We start from the raw sequence: 21,960 nt of genomic DNA on the forward strand, positions 1-21,960 counted from the left end.
AAATAGGATTTAATTACCTACCGGTAAATCCTTTTCTCTTACGTCCAAGAGGATGCTGGGGACTCCGTAAGGACCATGGGGTATAGACGGGCTCCGCAGGAGACATGGGCACTCTAAAGACTTTAGATGGGTGTGCACTGGCTCCTCCCCCTATGCCCCTCCTCCAGACCTCAGTTAGATCCTATGCCCAGAGGAGACTGGGTGCACTGCAGGGGAGCTCTACTGAGTCTCTGTAAAAGACTTTTGTTAGGTTTTTTATTTTCAGGGAGCACTGCTGGCAACAGGCTCCCTGCATCGTGGGACTGAGGGGAGAGAAGCAGACCTACTTAAATGATAGGCTCTGCTTCTTAGGCTACTGGACACCATTAGCTCCAGAGGGTCGGAACGCAGGTCTCACCCTCGCCGTTCGTCCCGGAGCCGCGCCGCCGTCCTCCTCACAGAGCCGGAAGATAGAAGCCGGGTGAGTATGAGAAGAAAGAAGACTTCAAAGGCGGCAGAAGACTTCGGATCTTCTATGAGGTAACGCGCAGCGGTAACGCTGCGCGCCATTGCTCCCAACACACACACACACTGGCGGCACTGTATGGGTGCAGGGCGCAGGGGGGGCGCCCTGGGCAGCAATTATTAACCTTTTAGGGACACTGGCAGAGATATATACTGTGGAGGCAGTATATGGCAAACCCCCCCGCCAGTATAAAGATTTGAGCAGGATCGAAGCCCGCCGGTAAGGGGGCGGAGCTTGATCCCTCAGCACTAACCAGCGCCATTTTCTCCACAGCACGCTGCAGAGAAGCTGGCTCTCCGGACTCTCCCCTGCTGAACACATACAGGGGGCAAAAAAGAGGGGGGGGGGGGGCACATTTATTTGGCGCAGTGAGTATATTTATAAAAGCGCTGTACTGACTGGGATTTTATTCCAGTATCCGGTGGCGCTGGGTGTGTGCTGGCATACTCTCTCTCTGTCTCTCCAAAGGACCTTATTGGGGGACTGTCTCCATATATATATATATATATATATATATATATATCCCTGAGTGTGTGGGGGTGTCGGTACGTGTGTGTCGGCATGTCTGAAGCGGAAGGCTCATCTAAGGAGGAGGTGGAGCAGATTATTGTGGTGTCTCCGTTGGCGACGCCGACACCTGATTGGCTGGATATGTGGAATGTTTTAAATGCAAATGTGTCTTTATTACATAAGAGAATGGACAAAGCAGAGTCCAGAGAAAAGTCAGGGAGTCAAGCCATGGCTTTGGCTGTATCACAGGGCCCTCCAGGGTCTCAGAAACGTCCCCTGTCCCAAGTAGCAGACACTGATACCGACACGGATTCGGACTCCAGTGTCGATTACGATGATGCGAGTTTACACCCAAGGGTGGCCAAAAGTATTCATTATATGATTATTGCAATAAAAGATGTTTTACATATCACAGACGACCCCTCTGTCCCTGACACGAGGGTATGCATGTTTAAGGAAAAGAAACCTGAGGTAACCTTTCCCCCCATCTCATGAGCTGAACGCGTTATTTGAAAAGGCTTGGGAAACTCCAGACAAGAAACTGCAGATTCCCAAGAGAATTCTTATGGCGTATCCTTTCCCTGAACATGACAGGTTACGGTGGGAATCCTCGCCCAAGGTGGACAAGGCTTTAACGCGCTTGTCCAAAAAGGTGGCGCTACCGTCTCCAGATACGGCAGCCCTCAAGGATCCTGCTGATCTAGGCAGGAAACTACCTTAAAATCAATTTATACACATACGGGTGCCTTGCTCAGACCGGCAATAGCGTCGGCTTGGGTTTGTAGCGCTGTAGCAGCTTGGGCAGATACCTTGTCATCTGACATTGATACCTTAGATAGGCATAGCATTTTATTGACCTTAGGTCATATTAAAGACGCAGTCTTATATATGAGAGACGCTTCCAGAGACGTTGGGCTGTTAGGTTCAAGAGCCAACGCCATGGCGATTTCTGCTAGGCGAGCCCTGTGGACCCGTCAATGGACGGGTGATGCCGACTCAAAAAGACATATGGAAGTTTTGCCTTACAGGGGTGAGGTTTTATTTGGGGAAGGTCTCGCTGACCTAGTTTCCACAGCTACCGCGGGTAAATCTACCTTTTTACCTTATGTTCCCCCACAGCAAAAGAAAACACCGCAATATCAGAAGCAGTCCTTTCGGTCGCACAAGTCCAGAAGAGGTCGGGGCTCTTCCTTCCTCGCCAGTGGTAAGGGTAGAGGGAAAAGAATGCCTGCTACGGCTAGTTCCCAGGAGCAGAAGTCCTCCCCGGCTTCTACTAAATCCACCGCATGACGCTGGGGCTCCAGCCTGGAGGGGGGGGGGGGATTTTATGGTGTCACTAGACATAAAGGATGCATACCTTCATGTCCCCATATATTCCCCTCATCAGGCATACCTGAGATTCGCTGTACAGGACTGTCATTACCAGTTTCAGACGTTGCCGTTTGGGCTTTCCACGGCCCGAGGATTTTCACCAAGGTAATGGCGGAAATTATGGTGCTCCTGCGCAGGCAGGGAGTCACAATTATTCCGTACTTGGACGATCTCCTGATAAAAGCGAGATCGAGAGATCAATTGCAGAAAAGCGTGTCACTCTCCCTGAGAGTGCTGCAGCAACATGGCTGGATTCTAAATCTACCAAAGTCACAGTTGATTCCAACGACTCGGCTATCTTTCTTAGGCATGATTCTGGACACGGAACAAAAGAGGGTTTTTCTCCGGATGGAAAAAGCCCAGGAACTCCAGAACATGGTCAGAGACCTGTTAAAACCGAAAAAACTGTCAGTCCATCAATGCACTCGAGTACTGGGAAAAATGGTGGCGACCTACGAGGCCATCCCCTTCGGCATCCTCTACGGACTAGGAGAAAAAGATTTACCGGTAGGTTTAAAATCTTATTTTCTCGTAGTCCGTAGAGGATAATGGGTTCCACATTAGTACCATGGGGTATAGGTGGTCATTCCGAGTTGATCGCAGCCAGCAACTATTTGCTGCTCCTGCGATCAACTAGAACACGCCTATGGGGGAGTGTATTTTAGCGTAGCAGGGCTGCAATCGCTTGTGAGCCCTGCTAAGCAAAACAATTTTCAAGCAAAAGAAGACCAGCCCTATACCTACTTACCCTGTGCGACGATCCCTGCGATGCTGGAGCCGGCTTTGACGTCAGACATCCGCCCTCCGTTCTCCTGGACACGCCTGCGTTTTCCTTACCACTCCCCGAAAACGGCAGCCAAGTGTCAGGATCCGCCCAGGAACGCCTTCTTCTTGTCAATCTTCTTGCGGTCGGCTCTGCGACCGCTTTCTTCGTAGGACGCAACGTAACCCGACGACTCCTGTCGCCGGGCAACGTCGCAGAAGCGCATTGCGGCCACTGTGCATGCGCATTCCGGACCCGTTCGCACCGCAGCGATAAAATGCTGCGTGCGAACGGGTCGGAATAACCCCCATAGACGTTCCACTAGGATCCATGGGCACTTTAAGAAATCAATAGTGTGGGCTTTCTCCTCCCTCTATGCCCCTCCTACCAGACTCAGTTTAGAAACTGTGCCCGAGGAGACGGAGATACTTCGAGAGGAGGATTTAACTGGACTGTGGTGAGATTCGAACCAGCACACACAAACAAGAGGAAAGCCATGCTAACCAAACTTGAACAGGAACAGCAATGGCTGAACCAACAATAATACTTAACCAAGTAACAGTGCAGAAAAACTAAGCACCGGGTGGGCGCCCAGTATCCTCTACAGACTACGAGAAAAGGATTTACCGGTAGGTAGTTAAAATCCTATTTTCTCTTACATCCTAGAGGATACTGGGGTCCACATTAGTACCATGGGGATGTTCCAAAGCTCCCAAACCTGGTGGGAGAGTGCTGAGGTTCCTGCAGAACTGATTGACCAAACTGAAGGTCCTCAGAGGCCAAAGTATCGAACTTGTAGAACTTAGCAAACGTGTTTGATCCTGACCAAGTAGCTGCTTGGCATAGCTGTAAAGCCTAGACACCCCTGGCAGCCACCCAGGAAGAACCCACTGACCTAGTAGAGTGGGCCTGTACTTTAGGAACTGGCAATCCTGCGAATGAATAAGCCTACTGGATAGTAAGCCTGATCCAGCGAGCAATAGACTGCTTTGAAGCAGGACACCCAATTTTCTTTGGATCATAGAGAACAAACAGCGAGTCAGATTTTCTGTGACGAGCTGTCCTCTTCATGTAGACCCTCAAAGCCCTCACAACATCCAGGGGCTTTGAGGTAGCAGAGGTGTCAGTAAGCACCGGAACCACAATAGGTTGGTTGATATGAAACGCAGACACCACCTTAGGAAGAAATTGCTGACGAGTTCTGAGTTCAGCTCTATCCTCATGAAAAACCAAATAGGGGCTTTTGTGAGACAACGCCCCCAGTTTGGACACACGCCTTGCGGAAGTCAAGACCAACAGTGTAACAGTCTTCCACATAAGAAACTTAATGGCAACCTCCTGTAAAGCTTCAAACTAGTCCGATTGCAGAAACTGCAACACCATGTTAAGATCCCAAGGTGCCATGGGAGGCACAAAGGGCGGTTTGATGTGCAGAACACCCTTCAAGAATGTCTGAACCTCAGGGAGGGAAGCCAATTGTTTCTGGAAGAAAATGGACAAGTTTGAAATCTGGACTTTCAAGGAGCCCAAACATAGGCCCACATCCACACCTGACTTTAGAAAAAGGAGAAAACGTCCCAGTTGAAATTCCCCTGCAGGAAATTTCCTGTTTTCACACCACGAGACATATTTTTTTCCAAATACGGTGGTAATGTTTAGACGTCACCCCTTTCCTAGCTTGGATCAGGGTTGGAATAACATTGTTCGGAATGCCTTTCCGGCCTAAAATCTGACGTTCAACTTCCATGCCGTCAAATGCAGCCGCGGTAAGTCTTGATAGACGAACGGCCCCTGTTGCAGAAGAACCTCTCGCAGAGGTAGAGGCCACGGGTCCTCCAGGAGCAACTCCAGTAGATCCCACGTACCAGGCCCTTCTCAGCCAATATGGAGAAATGAGAAGTGCTTGAACCTTTTCCCTTTTTATTCTCTTGAGAATTCTTGGGATTAGTGGAAAAGGTGGGAACACGTAAACCATCTGGTAAACCCATGGAGTCACCAGAGCGTCCACCGCCACTGCTTGTGGGTCCCTCGACCTGGAACAATAGCGCTTTAGCTTCTTGTTGAGACGAGAGGCCATCATGTCTATCTGTGGAATTCCCCACCGACTTGTTAAGGACTCGAACACCTGCTGGTGAAGGCCCCACTCTCCTGGATGGAGGTCGTGTCTGCTGAGGAAGTCCGCTTCCCATTTGTCTACTTCCGGAATGAAGATTGCCGACAGCGCCACCTGCGTGTCTTTCTGCCCAGAGGAAAATTTTTGTTACCTCTGACATTACAGCTCTGCTCTTCGTTCCGCCCTGTCGGTTTATGTACGCTTACGGCCGTCACATTGTCCGATTGAACCTGAATGGCGTGATCTTGAAGAAAATGTGATGCCTGTAGAAGGGCGTTGTATATGGCCCTTAGTTTCCAGAATGTTGATCGGGAGAATGGCTTCCTGACTTGAACATTTACCTTGGAACTGTTTTCCCTGGAGTGACTGCTCCCCAACCTCTGAGGCTTGCATCCGTGGTTAGCAGAATCCAATTTTGAATCCCAAACTGCCGACCCTCGGTCAGGTGAGAAGTCTGGAGCCACCATAGAAGAGAAATCCTGGCTTTTGGCGACAGACGTATCCTCTGGTGCATGTGAAGATGTGATCCGGACCATTTGTCCATCAAATCCAGCTGGAATGGCCTGGAATGAAACCTTCCGTACTGCGGAGCCTTGTAAGAGGCTACCATTTTCCCCAGAAGGTGAATGCACCGATATCCGGGTTGGTTTTAGGACATCCCGCATCATTGACTGTATTACCAATGCCTTTTCCAATGGAAGGAACACCTTTTGTTCCTCTGTATGCAGGATCACTCCTAGGAACGGAAGCCTCCGTGTAGGTTCCAGGTGGGATTTTTGCAGGTTCAGAATCCACCCGTGATCCAGGAGAAGTCTGGTTGAGAGGGCAATGCTGTCCAACAACCGCTCCCTGGAAGGCGCTTTTATCAGCAGGTCATCCAGGTATGGTATGATGTTCACTCACTGTTTGTGGAGGAGAAACATCTCTGCCATCACCTTGGTGAAAACTCTCGGTGCCTTGGAGAGGCCAAATGGCAGGGCCTGAAAGTGGAAGTGACAGTCCTGCAGTGCAAACCTTAGATACGCCTGATGAGGCGGCCAAATCGGAATGTGAAGGTACACATCCTTGATGTCGAGAGACACCAGGAATTCCTCCTCCTCCAGACCTGATATCACCGCTCTCAGAGACTCCATCTTGAACTTGAACACCCGTAAGTACGGGTTCAGTGACTTGAGGTTTAAAATGGGCCTTAAAGAACCGTCCATCTTGAACTTGAACACCCGTAAGTACGGGTTCAGTGACTTGAGGTTTAAAATGGGCCTTAAAGAACCGTCCGGTTTCGGTACCACAAACAGGTTGGAATAAAAACCTTTGTTTTGCAGGTGAAGTGGAACTGGAACAATGACCTGAGTCAGTACCAGTTTTTGAATTGCTGCTTGTAAAGTCGAACTGGCTTCTGGAGAAGCTGGTAAGCCAGATTTGAAAAATCTGGGAGGCGGAAGTTCCTGAAACTCCAGTCTGTATCCCTGTGCTATAAGATCTTTGACCCAGGGATCCTGGCATGACGTTGCCCAAATGTGACTGAAACAATGTAACCGGGCTCCCACCTGCCTGTCTTCCAGGCAGTGTGTTCCACCGATATGCTGAAGGCTTTGATGAGGCAGACCCTGAGGCATGTTCCTGACACCCTGCAGCTGCGGGTTTTCTGGGCTTCTATTCCCTTTGAAGGCTGTAGAAGAACCCTTGGATTTGCCCTTGAATTTAGCTATCCGAAAGGACTGCAGAGTTGGAGCAGAGTAGGCTTTCCTAGCCGGTGTAGCTGCGGAAGGAAGGTATGTACACTTACCCGCTGTAGCCTTGGATATTAGCTTATCCAGTTCATCCCTGAACAGGATCTCTCCTGTGAAAGGCAGATCTTCCACTCCTTTCCTGGAGTCCGCATCCACAGTCCACTGGTGTAGCCAAAATCCCCTGCGTGCTGACACTGTCATAGCAGTGGTGCGTGCATTGAGCACACCAATTTCTTTTATGGCTTCCATCATAAAGTTAGCAGAGTCCTGGATATGCTATAGGAGTAAAATAATATCGTCCCTGGTTAAGGAATCTAAACCATCAATTAGGTTACTTGACCATTTAGCGATGGCCCTAGTGATCCATGCACAAGCAATAGTGGGTCTCTGGGCCACCCCCGCCACCATGTATAAAGATTTGAGAGTGGTCTCAATCTTACGGTCAGCCACGTCTTTTAAGGACGCAGCCCAGAGAACCGGTAAGACTATCTTGCGCGACAACCTGGACACCGATGCGTCCACAATCGGCGGGTTCTCCCATTTCTTGCTATCATCTAATGGAAAGGGAAAGGAAGAAATCAACCTTTTAGGGATCTGAAATTTCTTGTCAGGGTTTACCCAAGCCTCTTCGGAGAGGGCACTCAATTCCTTTGAAGCTACAAAAGTAGCTGAGGATTTCTTTTTAGTATTAAAATAAGATTCCTCCTCTACCTCCTCTGTCCTGTGAGGAATGTGCAGGACAGTTCTGATAGCCTCAATGAAGGCCTGAATCCCCTGTGACAGGACAGCATCCCCCCCACTCGTATCCACTTCACCCTCCTCTGGATCTGATGTATCAGGATCAGGATCATCCTGCATGATTTGGGCTAGAGTACGCTTTTGTGGGCAAATGGCAAGGGCTTGAGACGCAGGCATGCGAGTTGAATCTTTATTTATCAGGTCATCCATAGACTGCCGTAAGAATTGCATCTCCTTCTCATTATGAGACAGTTTAGTGGAAATATTAGAAATAATCCCTTTTATGGAAGCTAACCTTGGGGATATAGCCCCACTGGACTTGGAGTGAGCACTATCCTGGGTACAGGGTAGTGAGTCCCCAGGGGATGAGATACATTCCGCTGTACAAGAAACACAGTCCCTGGATTGTGAAGGGACACCCACACACACACGCAGACACCAGGTGAAAACACAGTATATGTAGGCAGGGTCTTCAGAGAGGCACAGAAGTCAGAGCCAGCCACACAGCGCCCCTTTAGCAAAAGTGAAACTTAGCTGGGTCGCAAGAACTAACACCTCAGTAGTGCTTATAATCTTAACACGGCTCCCCCCCTTCACTAAGACCCCCTGGTACTGCTGAGGAGACTTGGAGTCCTTGTGGAGGAGCTGCGCTTCCCTGTAAATGCTGCCTGTATGAGCTGCAGAGGGAAAATGGCGCCGGAGAGCTGTAGGATCCACTCTGAGTGAAGCCCCGCCCCCTGTAATGGCACGTGGTTTCCCACATTTATTATACTGGCCTGAGGTAATATAATATCCAACCAAGGGTTAAAATACCTGTTAGATAGTTGTGACCAGTGTGGGTATCAATGGGGGCTCAGTGCACCCTCACAGCGGGACACACTGCAGTGTGTGCCTTCTGAGCCCCCTGGAGCGCAGCCTGTACTCAGAGCTGCGCTCCCACCCATGTGCCACCATTCCTGCCGGTGACCCGCTAACCAGGACACCGGCGCTGTACTCCCCACTCTTGTCTTCAGGCTCTGTTAGGGGGTGGCGGCGTGCTGCGGGAGGGTACGATGCGCCGTGGTGTGGCTTGCGAATGGCTCCCTCAGGAGCTCAGTGTCCTGTCAGCAGAGAAACGGGACCATTAACTCTAAGGAAGTTGGGCCGTTCTCCCCCCTAAGTCCCACGAAGCAGTCAGACTGCTGCCAAAACAGACCTGACTGAAAAACCCCCCATTTAAAATAAAGGTGGAAAACTCTTCAGGAGCTCTGACCGGGACCTCCGGGCACATTTTCTAAACTGAGTCTGGTAGGAGGGGCATAGAGGGAGGAGCCAGCCCACACTATTAATTTCTTAAAGTGCCCATGGCTCCTAGTGGACCCGTCTATACCCCATGGTACTAATGTGGACCCCAGTATCCTGTAGGACGTAAGAGAAAACATAATAATATGTCTTACTTCCCACAGAATAATGCAGGGCTGTAACTAAGAGTGGTGCCGTCGTCCAGGGTGCAGGGCCCAGAGGCTGGCACTGTGGCTGCCCCACGGCACCAGTATGTGACTTGCAGGCTGCTTAGAATGTCACCCTGCAGCCAGTGGACTTGTCTGAAGCATTCTTAGGACACTCTGGGCAGTGCTCTACTTGCCATATCATGACATCTCAGGTTTGGGGCAGGGTAGGCACAGGGTGGCATAGAGTCCAGCTCCAGCCCTGGTATAATGAACATATTACATAGGGAAGCAGTTAGTTTCCTGGCTGTCGGATTCCAGGGGTCTGGATACTAACGCTGGAATCCCAACAACCAAGGGAATCCCGGCGGTCAGAATCCCGACCGGGTCCCGGAATCCCCACTTGGGGGGTGGTGCAAAGCTTGCCACCGAGCCCGAAGCATAGCAAGCCTGCGAGGGGACACACTGTGCTCGCTGTCGGGATTCCGCCATTGGTCTTATGACCGTCGGGATCCCATACTGAATCCGATAGGGTTTTAATTCTGTTGCAAGTCGATTTATTCCAAAGCATTGGATTGATACAACACTGAATTCCATAAATTGCAATATTATTTATTTTTACATTTCATATATAGAATAAACTGAAGTGGCATTTCATCTACAGTTAAAACAAAGTTGGCAATGTAGATAATGAGATGCAAAGCTCCTGTTTTGTGCTAGCGTCACAAATAAAACCTCAACTACCTTCCCTCTGTACACCTTCAATACATTAGCCTAATGAAATACTCATCAATTTTCTAATAGGGTTTAAAGAACCCATGTGGGATGAATAGAGCCTCAGTATTGATTGTACACTGGAAGTGGTGGACTCTGTCTATTTCCTTCTAGATGAACATGAATGATTCTGGGTTTCTAGGACATGACATCACACTCTGGCCGTGACTAGTCAAATATAGAATTGGAATATCTGTTATAAATGAACGTCTTAAAGATTGGCACATGGGATATCTATCTACGTGACATAAAAGAGCGAGAAAGAGCAAAATATAATCCATAACAGTACATACAAAGTTCAGTATTCTTGGAGCGTCAGTTCTCAGTCGCTGTCCTTGACAATGTTGACTTTGTCATTTTGGCAATACAAAAAAGATTTGATGAAGCATTTCTCATTAAATCTCTGCTGTTCTTCAGACTCAGAGCAAATATGTTTTGGCTGCAATGCTTTTTGCCCCTTTCTATTTTCAAGCTGTGCAATGGTTCTGCTACATAAGAGTGTTTAATATATGTAAAAACATGCAGCCTGTAACTTTAAGGCTTCACTTAAAGCATATTCAGATTTGCTGTTAGGTCTGATTGTAGTTATCGGGAAAAAGTTCAAGACAAATTCGTAACTCAACAAGTCTGCAGAATTCTGCTTGAGATATGCAAAAATCATCTTGGCCCCCCAAATATCAAGCATTTCTCTTCGCTTTTGGCAGTTGAGTTCTGGAGCAATATTAAATATGATAGTAGAGACTGTACTATAGCAACAAAGCCTCAATAAGCTGTTCAACCTACAGTGTGTGTATATATATATATATATATATATATATATATATACCTGCTTGTTTTATTGCCTGTTAGACATGTGCAGATTTATCATTTTCCATAAAGTGCCGAAAGTCCATCTGCAACAAACGTCTCTGAAGCATTGAGAAATGGCGTTATAAGTAGTACGTCATTGTTTCAAGTTGCACACAATTTGTGGTTTGGCAGCAGTAAGGAAACAAAGTAAAGTGACATCCAGTTCCTGCACATCTGATCCAGACCTACTAATCTGTGCATTAATTACTCAGAGAATGTGGACAAAACTTGCTGCTCGTCTGTCCAATCACTCACTGGTTACCTTACCTGCTGCCTCCTCTGTGACTGTCATGATGGGACTTGGCACATAATTGAATGGAGTAACTCTGGCTGCCCTACTGGGGGAATTGTGCCTGCTTGTAGGTAAGCTTACAACTGCTAATGACGCTTTCCCTGATTCTGACATTATTGTAGATCCCATGCCAGGCCTATTTCTGCTTTCTAATGTTGGTGAGGTGCTGGAGTTTGTCTTGATAATGGTAAAATCTTCTGTCTGAACTACAGCGTCGCTCATTTTTCTTTGTGGCTCAATGGGTTCCTCAGAAAGAGGCAGAGCACAGGCAGGCAAAGTGCTTCTCAAAATGTGAGGGATATCTTCATCTCGTATTCTTCTCCATGTTGCTCTAGTTGAGCCAGGAACAGTGTCAATCCTTGGAACTCTTGTACCTTCAGCTTTTGAGGTGTTCTGGCCTGTTCTACCCTCTACACGTGACCATGGAAGGTTGATGTGAGGAGAGGAGGAGTATCTTTTGAAAGGTTCTGGTGGGGGAGGCATGTTTCGGACTGGTAGACGGGAAGGACTTTCAGAACTTGTCCTTCTTGCAGGCCTGTTTGGCGATGAGGGAACTTTAGGTTTAGGAGATTTGTGCACTTTCAGTTCCTCACATCGGGAGGAGCAAAGGAATACTGCAGGCAAAGCAGCATTGTTTTGAGAAGAAGCCCTGTGCTGTCGGTTTGATATAGTCATATCAGAGTGCTGACGTCTCATGCCTCCCGCAGATTCTTTGATGAAGGTTAGCTGACGCAGCATTCCAGATTTCTCAGATTCACTGTTTCGCACTTGGTTAAGACGACTGCTCTGGTTAGTGGGTCTTTTGCTAGGACTCTGTCGAGGACTAACATTGACAGATTCTAAAGCCAATGGGGAAGGACCAGGTGGACCACGAGGACTAGGCTTTTTCATATAGGGAATTCGTACTGGGGACTTCTGAGTCTTATTGCCAGGAACCTGAGGATTCCTAACCCCATTTGACTTTGGAGATGGTGGAGTCACTGGGGATTGTGCTTTGCGTGATGGTGTTGAATTTCTTGAGGAGCTTGAGGAAGGAGCAGTACTGATACGAGCTGGGGGTGTAGTACTTCGTTTGGGCAAGGTCATCTCTACTGCAAGATCTGGAGATTTTCCTAGTCGGTGAAGACTTCTAGACCGCATGGAGTTAGGGACTTTTGCGACTTCCTGAGGGGGATTACTCTGGTTTGATTGCTTGTTAGATGATTTTTTCTGTTGTGCTGGCATGTAGATCACTGTCCTTCCACGGAAGACCATTGGGATATTAGAAGATGGATTTTTGCTTTCATTAACCACTTTTCTGCCTCTGTTACTCCTGGAACCCTCACTACTACTAGACAGTTGACTTGATCCTGAAACTTTAGAGCGCAGAGATCTATCTTTACTTTGTTTGTGCTGCCCAAACAGAGGCTGTCGGGCTGAGACAGAAGGGCTAGACATGAGGGAATCAGAAGAAGGGGCTCTGGAAATAATTGAAGATTCCCTGGAAATAGAGGCAGCAGCTTGGTGTATCCAGCTGACTATGGAATTAGCACCTTCCTTGATAGCTTCCCAGTCTACACTGTCTAGATCAGAGATACTTTCTCCATCTTGTGTTTTCTCCTCAGTAGTGATGTGCTGAGTTTCATTTTTGTTCTCGATATTCCTAAGCTTGTGCTTTCTTTTGCGAGCTGATGGTCGTCTCCTTCTGGACATTACTGAACTTGTGCATTTCTCTTCATCTGATGTGTGACTACCTGAGGATTCCCTGTATCCAACACGTTTACTTGATGCCCATCCCTGTGTTCTTAAGGAATGTTTAGTTGGTCTATCTTTCTTTCCCTGGGTACACACAGGCTCAAGGTCACTGAGAGAGCTCATGGAAGAGCTGAGAGAGTAACAAGGTATTGGTTCATCTTCTATCAAATTGCTAATCTTTGGCTGATTGCATTTATTGCCAGATATGGGTTCTTTGGCCTCTCGATTTGTTACTCCAGAGGACTGACAATGTTTTCGTGGAGATTTTGATGGTTCTATTTTTCTCTTAGGAGAAACTTTTCTTGAATTTACTGTATCATCCTCATAGAAGCAGTAAACTGCTTCCTCTGTAGGTGTAGTGTGACAAAAAGATGGGAAAGCAAAGTTGCCTTGCACATTTTCTCCCTGCTGTATGTCATGTCTTGTTAGATGACTAACAGAACTAGTCCCTCTTTTAGTGCTCCCAATACAGTTGGGAGAAAGGTTATGATGTGTATCAAAGCCTCTGATTACATCTGCTGTTTGATGCGTTTTCAAAGTATAAGCTGCATTTGTAGGTCTATTTGCTTTGTTATTGGTTTTTGATGGATCTGTACAGAAATAGTTTTTATTTTCCTCTGTAGCTTCTATACTTCCTAAGTTAAATGGCCTTCTTCCTTCTGCCTGATGATGACTCTCTAGCATGGTTCCATATTCTCTCTTCTCCCTACGGCTCCTTGGCCTTTCTCTCAAATCTTGTCCTTCTTTAAGAGAGTACTGGAGAGTTTCATCACTAAGAGAAGCAGCACTGGAGAAGTTCACAGGTGTTCCCTCTGCTGAATCTGTAAAAGATGAGTCATCGTTAACTAAATCTTTTTTGAAAGTGAAGTTTTTGTTTACTGCCAACTTTGTATGAGCAGGAACCAACATGTACACAGGTAACTGGACAGGTTTTTTGGTTTGGGAGTTCACAATGTGTCCGGAAAGCACAGATGTTTTCATTTTGCGTAGCCTGGGGGGCATGGCTGAGTTTATACATTCCTTTAGAATGTCAATATCATCATCTGAAACAAGCTCAATCTCAGATTTCTTCCTAACTCCCAGGAGTCTCTCCTCACATTTCTCATGTGCTACAAAGTTCAAACTGTTTTTCTCAGGAAAGGGAGGAATAAGTTTCAGTTCAACGTCTTTTTGAATATAATGTTCATGCAAGGGCAGAGCACTCAGGCTAGATGCACATGAGAAATTTTCAGTGGGTTTTTCCACTGTAAAGTAAATCATGGAGTCCATATCTCTTGGAATCTGAAATCTCTCTTTGAAGTCGGTTATCTCCATGAACTTTTTCACATTGTTTTCCCATTGGATGTTAAACTGACTGGCCTCCTTTTCTAGGTGGCTACTGGGGTCATAGTTTGGTGTTTTGCTTCTGCTTGGTGGCATGGTCTGCCCAGGACTATCTGGCAGCTCACTGGGACTAATTGTTCCACTGATCATCTCACTGCAGGGATCACTTTGAATGGAACTAGCAATGGAAGGACTCTCAAAGCTCCCTAAAGAACTGACTGAACTGCAGCGACTCATCACTAATGGTGTCTCCTGAATGTAGTTTTCTGAAGAGCTGGATGGAGTCATATCTTCATTCCTAGAAGGTGAGACATCTCGGAGGAAATGTTTCTCTGATTTTGATAGAGGAATACCAATAGGCTGGGATACTCCAGGGGAAAGATCATTTTTCTGAATAATTTTTTGCCTCCCTTTTTTATCCATATTACTATGACCATCCTCCACTTCAAGAATCTCTAAAGATGAATCACTATCTATGTCATTTTCACTATGACTTTGTCCATCTAGTAGGTTGTCCCCAGAGGATAGTGAGGAAAGAGAACTACATCTAGAAAAACATATTGGGGTTCCCTCAACTGCATATTTTTGCATCGATTCCTGCTCTCCAGTTGAGGAAGAGTGGACAGAAGCCTTTTCTTCAGCTTTTGAAAAAATATCAGATGTCTGTGATGGAATCATCCATGCTTTCTTCTTCCCAGAAAGAGCCTGATGAAAAACATTTGCAGGAAATCCAATCCCATTGTTTGTTAAATTGTCAATGCCAGATATGTGCTTGTAAGATGGAGATAGTTTTATGGTATGCACCATAGTCTCTGCTGGATATTTTTTGCTGGAGTCATCTAAAATGTTCTCATCCTTCCGTTCAATACTGTCCATACTCTTTAGTTGGGGAATTGATAAGTTTCTTTTCCTTGAATCAAGTAGTTCACTCTGTTCTTCTCTGAGTTGCCCTTGTTTCACCTGCTCCTCAGTAGGGTCATTTCTCTCTGGTTTGATAACAAGCACATTTTTTAGATCCAGGCGACTAGGACGTTTCTGGTACCTTTGCAGCTCTTCCTTGTAATCCATGAAGGCAGCTTTGCTGCACGGTTTCATATGCTCTTTTGGGCAATATCCATCACTTGTGCTTCCACTGTTAAGACTATCATTAGAGAGGCTGGTGTAAGCTGTTTTCAATCGTAAAAGTGCTTGAGCTCTGCTTATATTACCTCTCCTCACCATGCCACTGTTGTCAGAAAGTCTACAAGGCGAACAGGACTGAGCTCTGGCTTCATGAAGCTCATCTGAGCCATATGGCCAATCAATGCAGTGATCCTCTGAGCTGAGACTGAAGCTGTCATCAGACGATGTGTGCATTGTGGATATGTCTTCTACCAGTCTTTCTATTTTTGCCACTGCACAGGTAGCCAGTTTGTTAGCACCAAAAGAAATCTCATCCTGTGATTTCTTTAGCTCAAGTTTATTGCTATCTGATTTCTCTGACTCTAGACCCCTCCTTAAAGACCCGGTTCTTGGTATGTTCTGTCCCTGGGTGAAGGAGGAGTTTAAGTACATAGAAAGTACAGAGGAATTTCCTGTTTCTGCACTAATTGATGTGTTTGGAATTTCGTCATCATCAAAGCAGCCAGAATCCGAGGCATAATCTTTCACCAAGCTTTCTATGTGCCGTAAGGGGCCCTTGACTTGCTGAGATTTTAGCCCTTGTTTATCCATACAGTCAAAGGTTTCGGCCAAGTGCTTTGCATCAAGCTCAGCTTCCAGTGCTTTCTGCTTTCTCATGTAGAGAGATGGCATACAAGATCCTGGTGAAATGACAGCTGCGTCCTTGTATTTTAGTGGTCTGTGTGCCAGCAGGTTTCTCAAGGCAGCTGCACTTCCCATGGCGATCATTTTATGTTTGGAGTGGATGAGGTTGCGCAGCATACTGACACCTCCCAAATCCCACAGTAGCTCCTGATCTTGTGGACACCTAGCAGACAGATTCCATAGAGTCCCACACGCGTTGCTTACAATGGTCAAACTATGGGATTTAAGGTGCTGCAGCAGAGTCTGAAGACAGTTGTGATCTCGCAGGATATGCCTGTGAAACAAAAATATATATATTCAAATAGTTATAACTTTCTTTTAACAATGGACATTTCGGGGGGGAATTCAACTGCCGGGAAAGGGGGCGAGTTCCCGTTGCTGCAATGTTTAAACGCCATCAACGGCAGCCTGACACCCCTGCTTTGCCTCGGCCGATTCGCACACCTGTTCGCCCAAAAGTGCTACCTTGAGTGAGCACTTTTGAGTGAGATCCCCACCACCGTAAAGTGTGGCAGCGTTGGGCTGATTCGCCGTCCATCCGGCACATAACTGAATTCCCCCCCTTCATGTTTTTGATATGTAAATATAGTTAGCTTGCTGTTTATGTACATTTGATACATAACTACTTCCCACTGTTTACAAGAGCTGACTTTATTTCACGTCACTTGATTCCTCCAGGCCAGTCAAGCACATTTCTAGGGAAACTTCAATTAATGCAATAAAAATCTAAACATAAGACCCAACATCCTCTTACTGTCAATCTAGATATAAGATAGAAACTGAGCAGTATTTAAAAGGAAGTTGAAAATCTGGACTTAACGAAGTGGGTGACCTTGAAGTGTATGGATTTTATTGCTTTCCCCATTATGTAGATTTTGCAAAAGGGCTTCATAAGACGGTAAAGGGAGCTTGCACTAATGGACAATTAGGAGCCCTTATAAAGAAGCAAGGATGGTCCAAATTTCTTGTGATTCCAATTATTAACCTTAATCATATCTTTGGAAGCAGTATTCTAAGAATTTATGGAAAACATAAGTGATTAAACTAGGCAGCTCGCAGAGCGTGAGCCCTGATACTGGAAGTATGTGTATGGGGGGACATGTGAATGTATGGAGGAAGACATGGCAGAAAATTACACACCTGTGGCTGGCAGTGGAGTCGGGTACGTGAATGAATGTGAGAGCGGTTGATGAGGGGGGACCATTGAGAGAAAGGAAGCACTGAGGGTCCCCACTCCCACTGGCACATAACTTTATTCCAAACAGGACTCTGCAACGGGTACACTGCCTGACACCTTACTGCACATTACTAGCAACATGGGGCAAGTGCAGAGATGCAGTCCGTGTGACTGGTTATTAGCTGTCAGTCGTAGAGTCAGCTGTAATACAGAATGGAGGGGTCTGATGACATGTAAAAGCATGGAGAGGTATGATGGCATGTGAGGGAGTCTGATGGACATGTAAGGGGCATGTGGGTGGGGGCTTAGGACATGTGGGTAGATTTGAGAGGCATTTGGGGATGTTTGAATATGTGGGGAGTCTGATGGAATAGTTTTCCCATAGACATGATCTGTGCAAATGTTGCTTTTTAAAGTCAATAAAAAAAAGTGATTATGTGACCACTGGGGGCACACTATACCCTTTATTTAGGTAGAAGTGTATGTGGTAGAGAACAAGTGGGTGTGCGCTGGGTTTTTGCCCTGGGATAGATGAAAGAAGTCCACCCGAAAGACGCTGATCTAATTTTCAGTTTAGCCCTCTTCACTTCCTTATAGATCATAAATTATACACCAAAAATTCTGTTTTGTATGAAGCATCTTCATCACATAGAAATAATGTATAGGGATTAATGTTCCAGGTTTCATAAATTCTGATTTAGGAGTTATTCAGGTTTGTTATCAAACAAAAAAAATAAGCAATTGGGCAAAACCATGTTGCACTGCAGGTGGTGCAGATGTAACATGTGCAGAGAGAGTTAGATGTGGGTGGGATGTGTTCAAAATGAAATCTAAATTGCAGAGAAGAAATAAAGCAGCCAGTATTTACCCTGCACAGAAACAATATAACCCACCCAAATCTAACTGAACATGTTACATCTGCCCCACCTGCAGTGCAACATGGTTTTACCCAATTGCTAACTTTTTTGGTTTGCTAGCAAACCTGAATAACCCCGTTAATCGGTGAATTAGGGGCCTATTTACTAACAGTGTGTTGCAGGAAATTTCCAGAAAAAAAGGTATTTTCAGAGGTTTCCCTAAAGAAAAGTATCTCGGAATTTCTGAAGGGATGACTACAGCATATATGAAATATATCTGCTTCAGTCCCTCCATTCGTAACCAGAAAATCAGATGATGAGTGTGTTAAATTATTAAATGTACTTGGTCCGATAGTGAATGCCATTGTAACCTGTGGACTACATGTTGCAAAATTTATGGGAGAAGGATCCTAAGGATGCCTCTACGTTAACTGTAGCTTGCATATGGCAAGTCCAATGACATCACATGCGCAATAAGAATGCTGAGCCCAAACCCAGAAGAAAAGTGATTGCAAACACAGGTGTATTTTTGATATATTTCCCAGATAATTTGTGATTGCTGCTATGGGGTATATGCAATTAGCGGCGAATCGCGGCAATTTTTCGCCCGTTTTTTAATTCGACACAATTCGACCGTCTAATTTCGGCTAGTGGGTGCTAAAATTGACCATATTCAATAAAAAACGGATTCGACAGTCCCGCTGTCGAAAAACGGCCGATTTGACGGATTTTGATCCGATTTTTAAGAAACGGGAAAAAACGGGAAAAAACCCGAAAAAAAATGGCGTGGGGTCCCCCCTCCAAAGCATAACCAGCCTCGGGCTCTTCGAGTCGGTCCTGGTTCTAAAAATCCGGGGGGAAAAATGTCATGGGATCCCCCGTATTTTTTAAAACCAGCACCGGGCTCTGCGCCTGGTGCTGGTGCAAAAAATACGGGGGACAAAAAGAGTAGGGGTCCCCCATATTTTTTACACCAGCATCGGGCTCCACTAGCTGGACAGATAATGCCACAGCCGGGGGTCACTTTTATACAGCGCCCTGCAGCCGTGGCATTAAATATCCAACTACTCACCCCTGGCCGGGGTACCCTGGGGGAGTGGGGACCCCTTCAATCAAGGGGTGCCCCCCCCCCAGCCACCCAAGGGCCAGGGGTGAAGCCCGAGGCTGTCCCCCCCATCCAAGGGCTGCGGATGGGGGGCTGATAGCCTTTGGAAAAATGAAAGATTATTGTTTTTTCCAGTAGTACTACAAGTCCCAGCAAGCCTCCCCCGCAAGCTGGTGCTTGGAGAACCACAAGTACCAGCATGCGGGAGAAAAACGGGCCCGCTGGTACCTGTAGTTCTACTGGTAAAAAAATACCCAAATAAAAACAGGACACGCACACCTTGAAAGTACAACTTTATTTCACACCTGCCGACACACACATACTTACCTATGTTGACACGACGTTCGGTCCACTTGTCCAAGTAGAATCCGGGGTACCTGTGAATAAAATTATACTCACCTCAATCCAGTGTCCAGGTTATAATCCACGTACTTGGCAAAACAACAAAACGGCAACCCGGACCAAACGGACTGAAAGGGGTCCCATGTTTACACATGGGACCCCTTTCCACGAATGCCGGGACCCCATGTGACTGCTGTCACAGAAGGTCCCTTCAGCCAATCAGGAAGCGCTACTTCGTGGCACTCACCTGATTGGCTGTATGCGCGTCTGCTGTCAGACAGCGCATCGCACAGCTCCCTCCATTAGTTTCAATGGTGGGAACTTTGCGGGTAGCGGTGGGGTTACCCGCGGTCAGCCGCTGACCGCGGGTGACCTCACCGCTGACGCAAAGTTCCCACCATTGAATATAATGGAGAGGCTTTGCGATGCGCTGTCTGACAGCAGACGCGCATACAGCCAATCAGGTGAGTGCCACGAAGTAGCGCTTCCTGATTGGCTGAAGGGACCTTCTGTGACAGCAGTCACGTGGGGTCCCAGCATTCGTGGAAAGGGGTCCCATGTGTAAACATGGGACCCCTTTCAGTCCGTTTGGTCCGGGTTGCCGTTTTGTTGTTTTGCCAAGTACGTGGATTATAACCTGGACACTGGATTGAGGTGAGTATAATTTTATTCACAGGTACCCCGGATTCTACTTGGACAAGTGGACCGAACGTCGTGTCAACATAGGTAAGTATGTGTGTGTCGGCAGGTGTGAAATAAAGTTGTACTTTCAAGGTGTGCGTGTCCTGTTTTTATTTGGGTATTTTTTTTCCAGTAGAACTACAGGTACCAGCGGGCCCGTTTTACCCCCGCATGCTGGTACTTGTGGTTCTCCAAGTACCAGCTTGCGGGGGAGGCTTGCTGGGACTTGTAGTACTACTGGAAAAAACAATATTCTTTCAATTTTCTCAAGGCTATCAGCCCCCCATCCGCAGCCCTTGGATGGGGGGACAGCCTCGGGCTTCACCCCTGGCCCTTGGGTGGCTGGGGGGGGGACTCCTTGATTGAAGGGGTCCCCACTCCCCCAGGGTACCCCGGCCAGGGGTGACTAGTTGGATATTTAATGCCACGGCCGCAGGGCGCTGTATAAAAGTGACCCCCGGCTGTGGCATTATCTGTCCAGCTAGTGGAGCCCGATGCTGGTTTAAAAAATACGGGGGACCCCTACTCTTTTTGTCCCCCGTATTTTTTGCACCAGGCGCAGAGCCCGGTGCTGGTTTTAAAAATACGGGGGATCCCCTGTCATTTTCCCCCCCGGATTTTTAGAACCAGGACCGGCTCGAAGAGCCCGAGGCTGGTTATGCTTTGGAGGGGGGACCCCACGCCATTTTTTTTCGTGATTTTACCATTCCATTTAAAAAAATAATAATAATAATAATAATAATAATATTTTTAAAAATATATAAATAATACTTGTGCCTCCAAAATAGACAAACCAAGTACCTAATCCCTTCTAGAATAAATAGATATGCTATTACCGATAAAAAAAACACCAAAAAAAGCATGTTTTACATTTTTTTTTATTAGATTCCCCCACCAAAGTGTGGCGGATTGAAAATGACGAATTTACTGTCTAAAAGCACTGTTGTCGAATTTCCAAACTTCAATTGAATATACTTTTGGCGAATTGCTGCATTTGTACCATTGCAGAAATGTCGAATTTGACAAATGTCGAATTTCAAAAATGTCGAATTTCAAAAAGTCGAATTTTGAAAGTCCGTTTTTTTGACGGAAAGTACTGAATTGCATTGTCTTTTTTTTTTTTTGGCGAAAAAGTCCCGTTTTTCGACAATTTCGGGAATTCGACCGCAATTGCATATACCCCATGGTGATAATAAAATAATTCTTGTGCTACATTGTGATTGCAGGTAAATATGTTCCTTATTGTCACAATTTCAAATTACATGTGTCATTAATCTCAAAAGAGTAGACTGGCCATTCTTCAAAACATACTGTGTATGATGTATATCTTTCCATGGTTCTAGTTTCACAGATGTACTGTAGCAGTAGGCCGCACAGCTAGGTTTCATAGGGAACCTTTTATACCGAAGTATGACATATAAGAGAGATAATGAAAGATGCACAGAGAGAACAATGCAGGGAGGTTATGGGTAGGTGAGCAGTGGATAGATCAGTTCTCCTTACCTGTAGTCATCATGGGTGGCAATCAGACTGGACACATTCCTCAGAATGCCTCCTCCGCTCTCTATGATGGACAGCGAGTTGCTCTGACACTTGTAAGTGAGGGTGCTCACCAAAAAGCCTAGGGACCCCTCAACTGAACAGACAGACGCCTTGTTCTCAGTGCTGTGCGCTGACAAATTCCACAAGGCACTAAGTACACTTTTTAGTGTTGACTCCTATAGTATAAAGGAAAAACAAATCTGTCATTTTATATAGAAATGACTGACTACTCCATATCCACAATGTTATATTCTTGTCTATATACTGTGTTGTGCTACTGCCTGTTCATTTACTACAGTCTCATATTACTGTTACACACCC

General features: G+C 46.4%; 1 protein-coding gene across 4 annotated transcripts in view; it reads right to left on the reverse strand.

Annotated features, from left to right (window-relative positions):
* Positions 1-9,748: 9,748 nt before the first annotated feature.
* The window catches only part of APC2 (APC regulator of WNT signaling pathway 2), a 208,550-nt gene continuing 196,338 nt past the window's right edge, over positions 9,749-21,960 (reverse strand). For all 4 annotated transcript variants that reach the window (XM_063914312.1, XM_063914313.1, XM_063914314.1 and 1 more), the window contains exons 15-16: positions 21,601-21,815; positions 9,749-16,209 (exon numbers count right to left, since the gene is read on the reverse strand). In XM_063914312.1, coding sequence (XP_063770382.1) covers positions 11,028-16,209; positions 21,601-21,815 — 5,397 coding nt within the window. In that variant the 3' untranslated portion in view covers positions 9,749-11,027. The remainder of the gene's footprint in view (positions 16,210-21,600; positions 21,816-21,960) is intronic.

The sequence above is a fragment of the Pseudophryne corroboree genome, chromosome 1 (assembly GCF_028390025.1).
Source record: "Pseudophryne corroboree isolate aPseCor3 chromosome 1, aPseCor3.hap2, whole genome shotgun sequence".
NCBI classification, from domain to species: Eukaryota; Metazoa; Chordata; class Amphibia; order Anura; family Myobatrachidae; genus Pseudophryne; species Pseudophryne corroboree.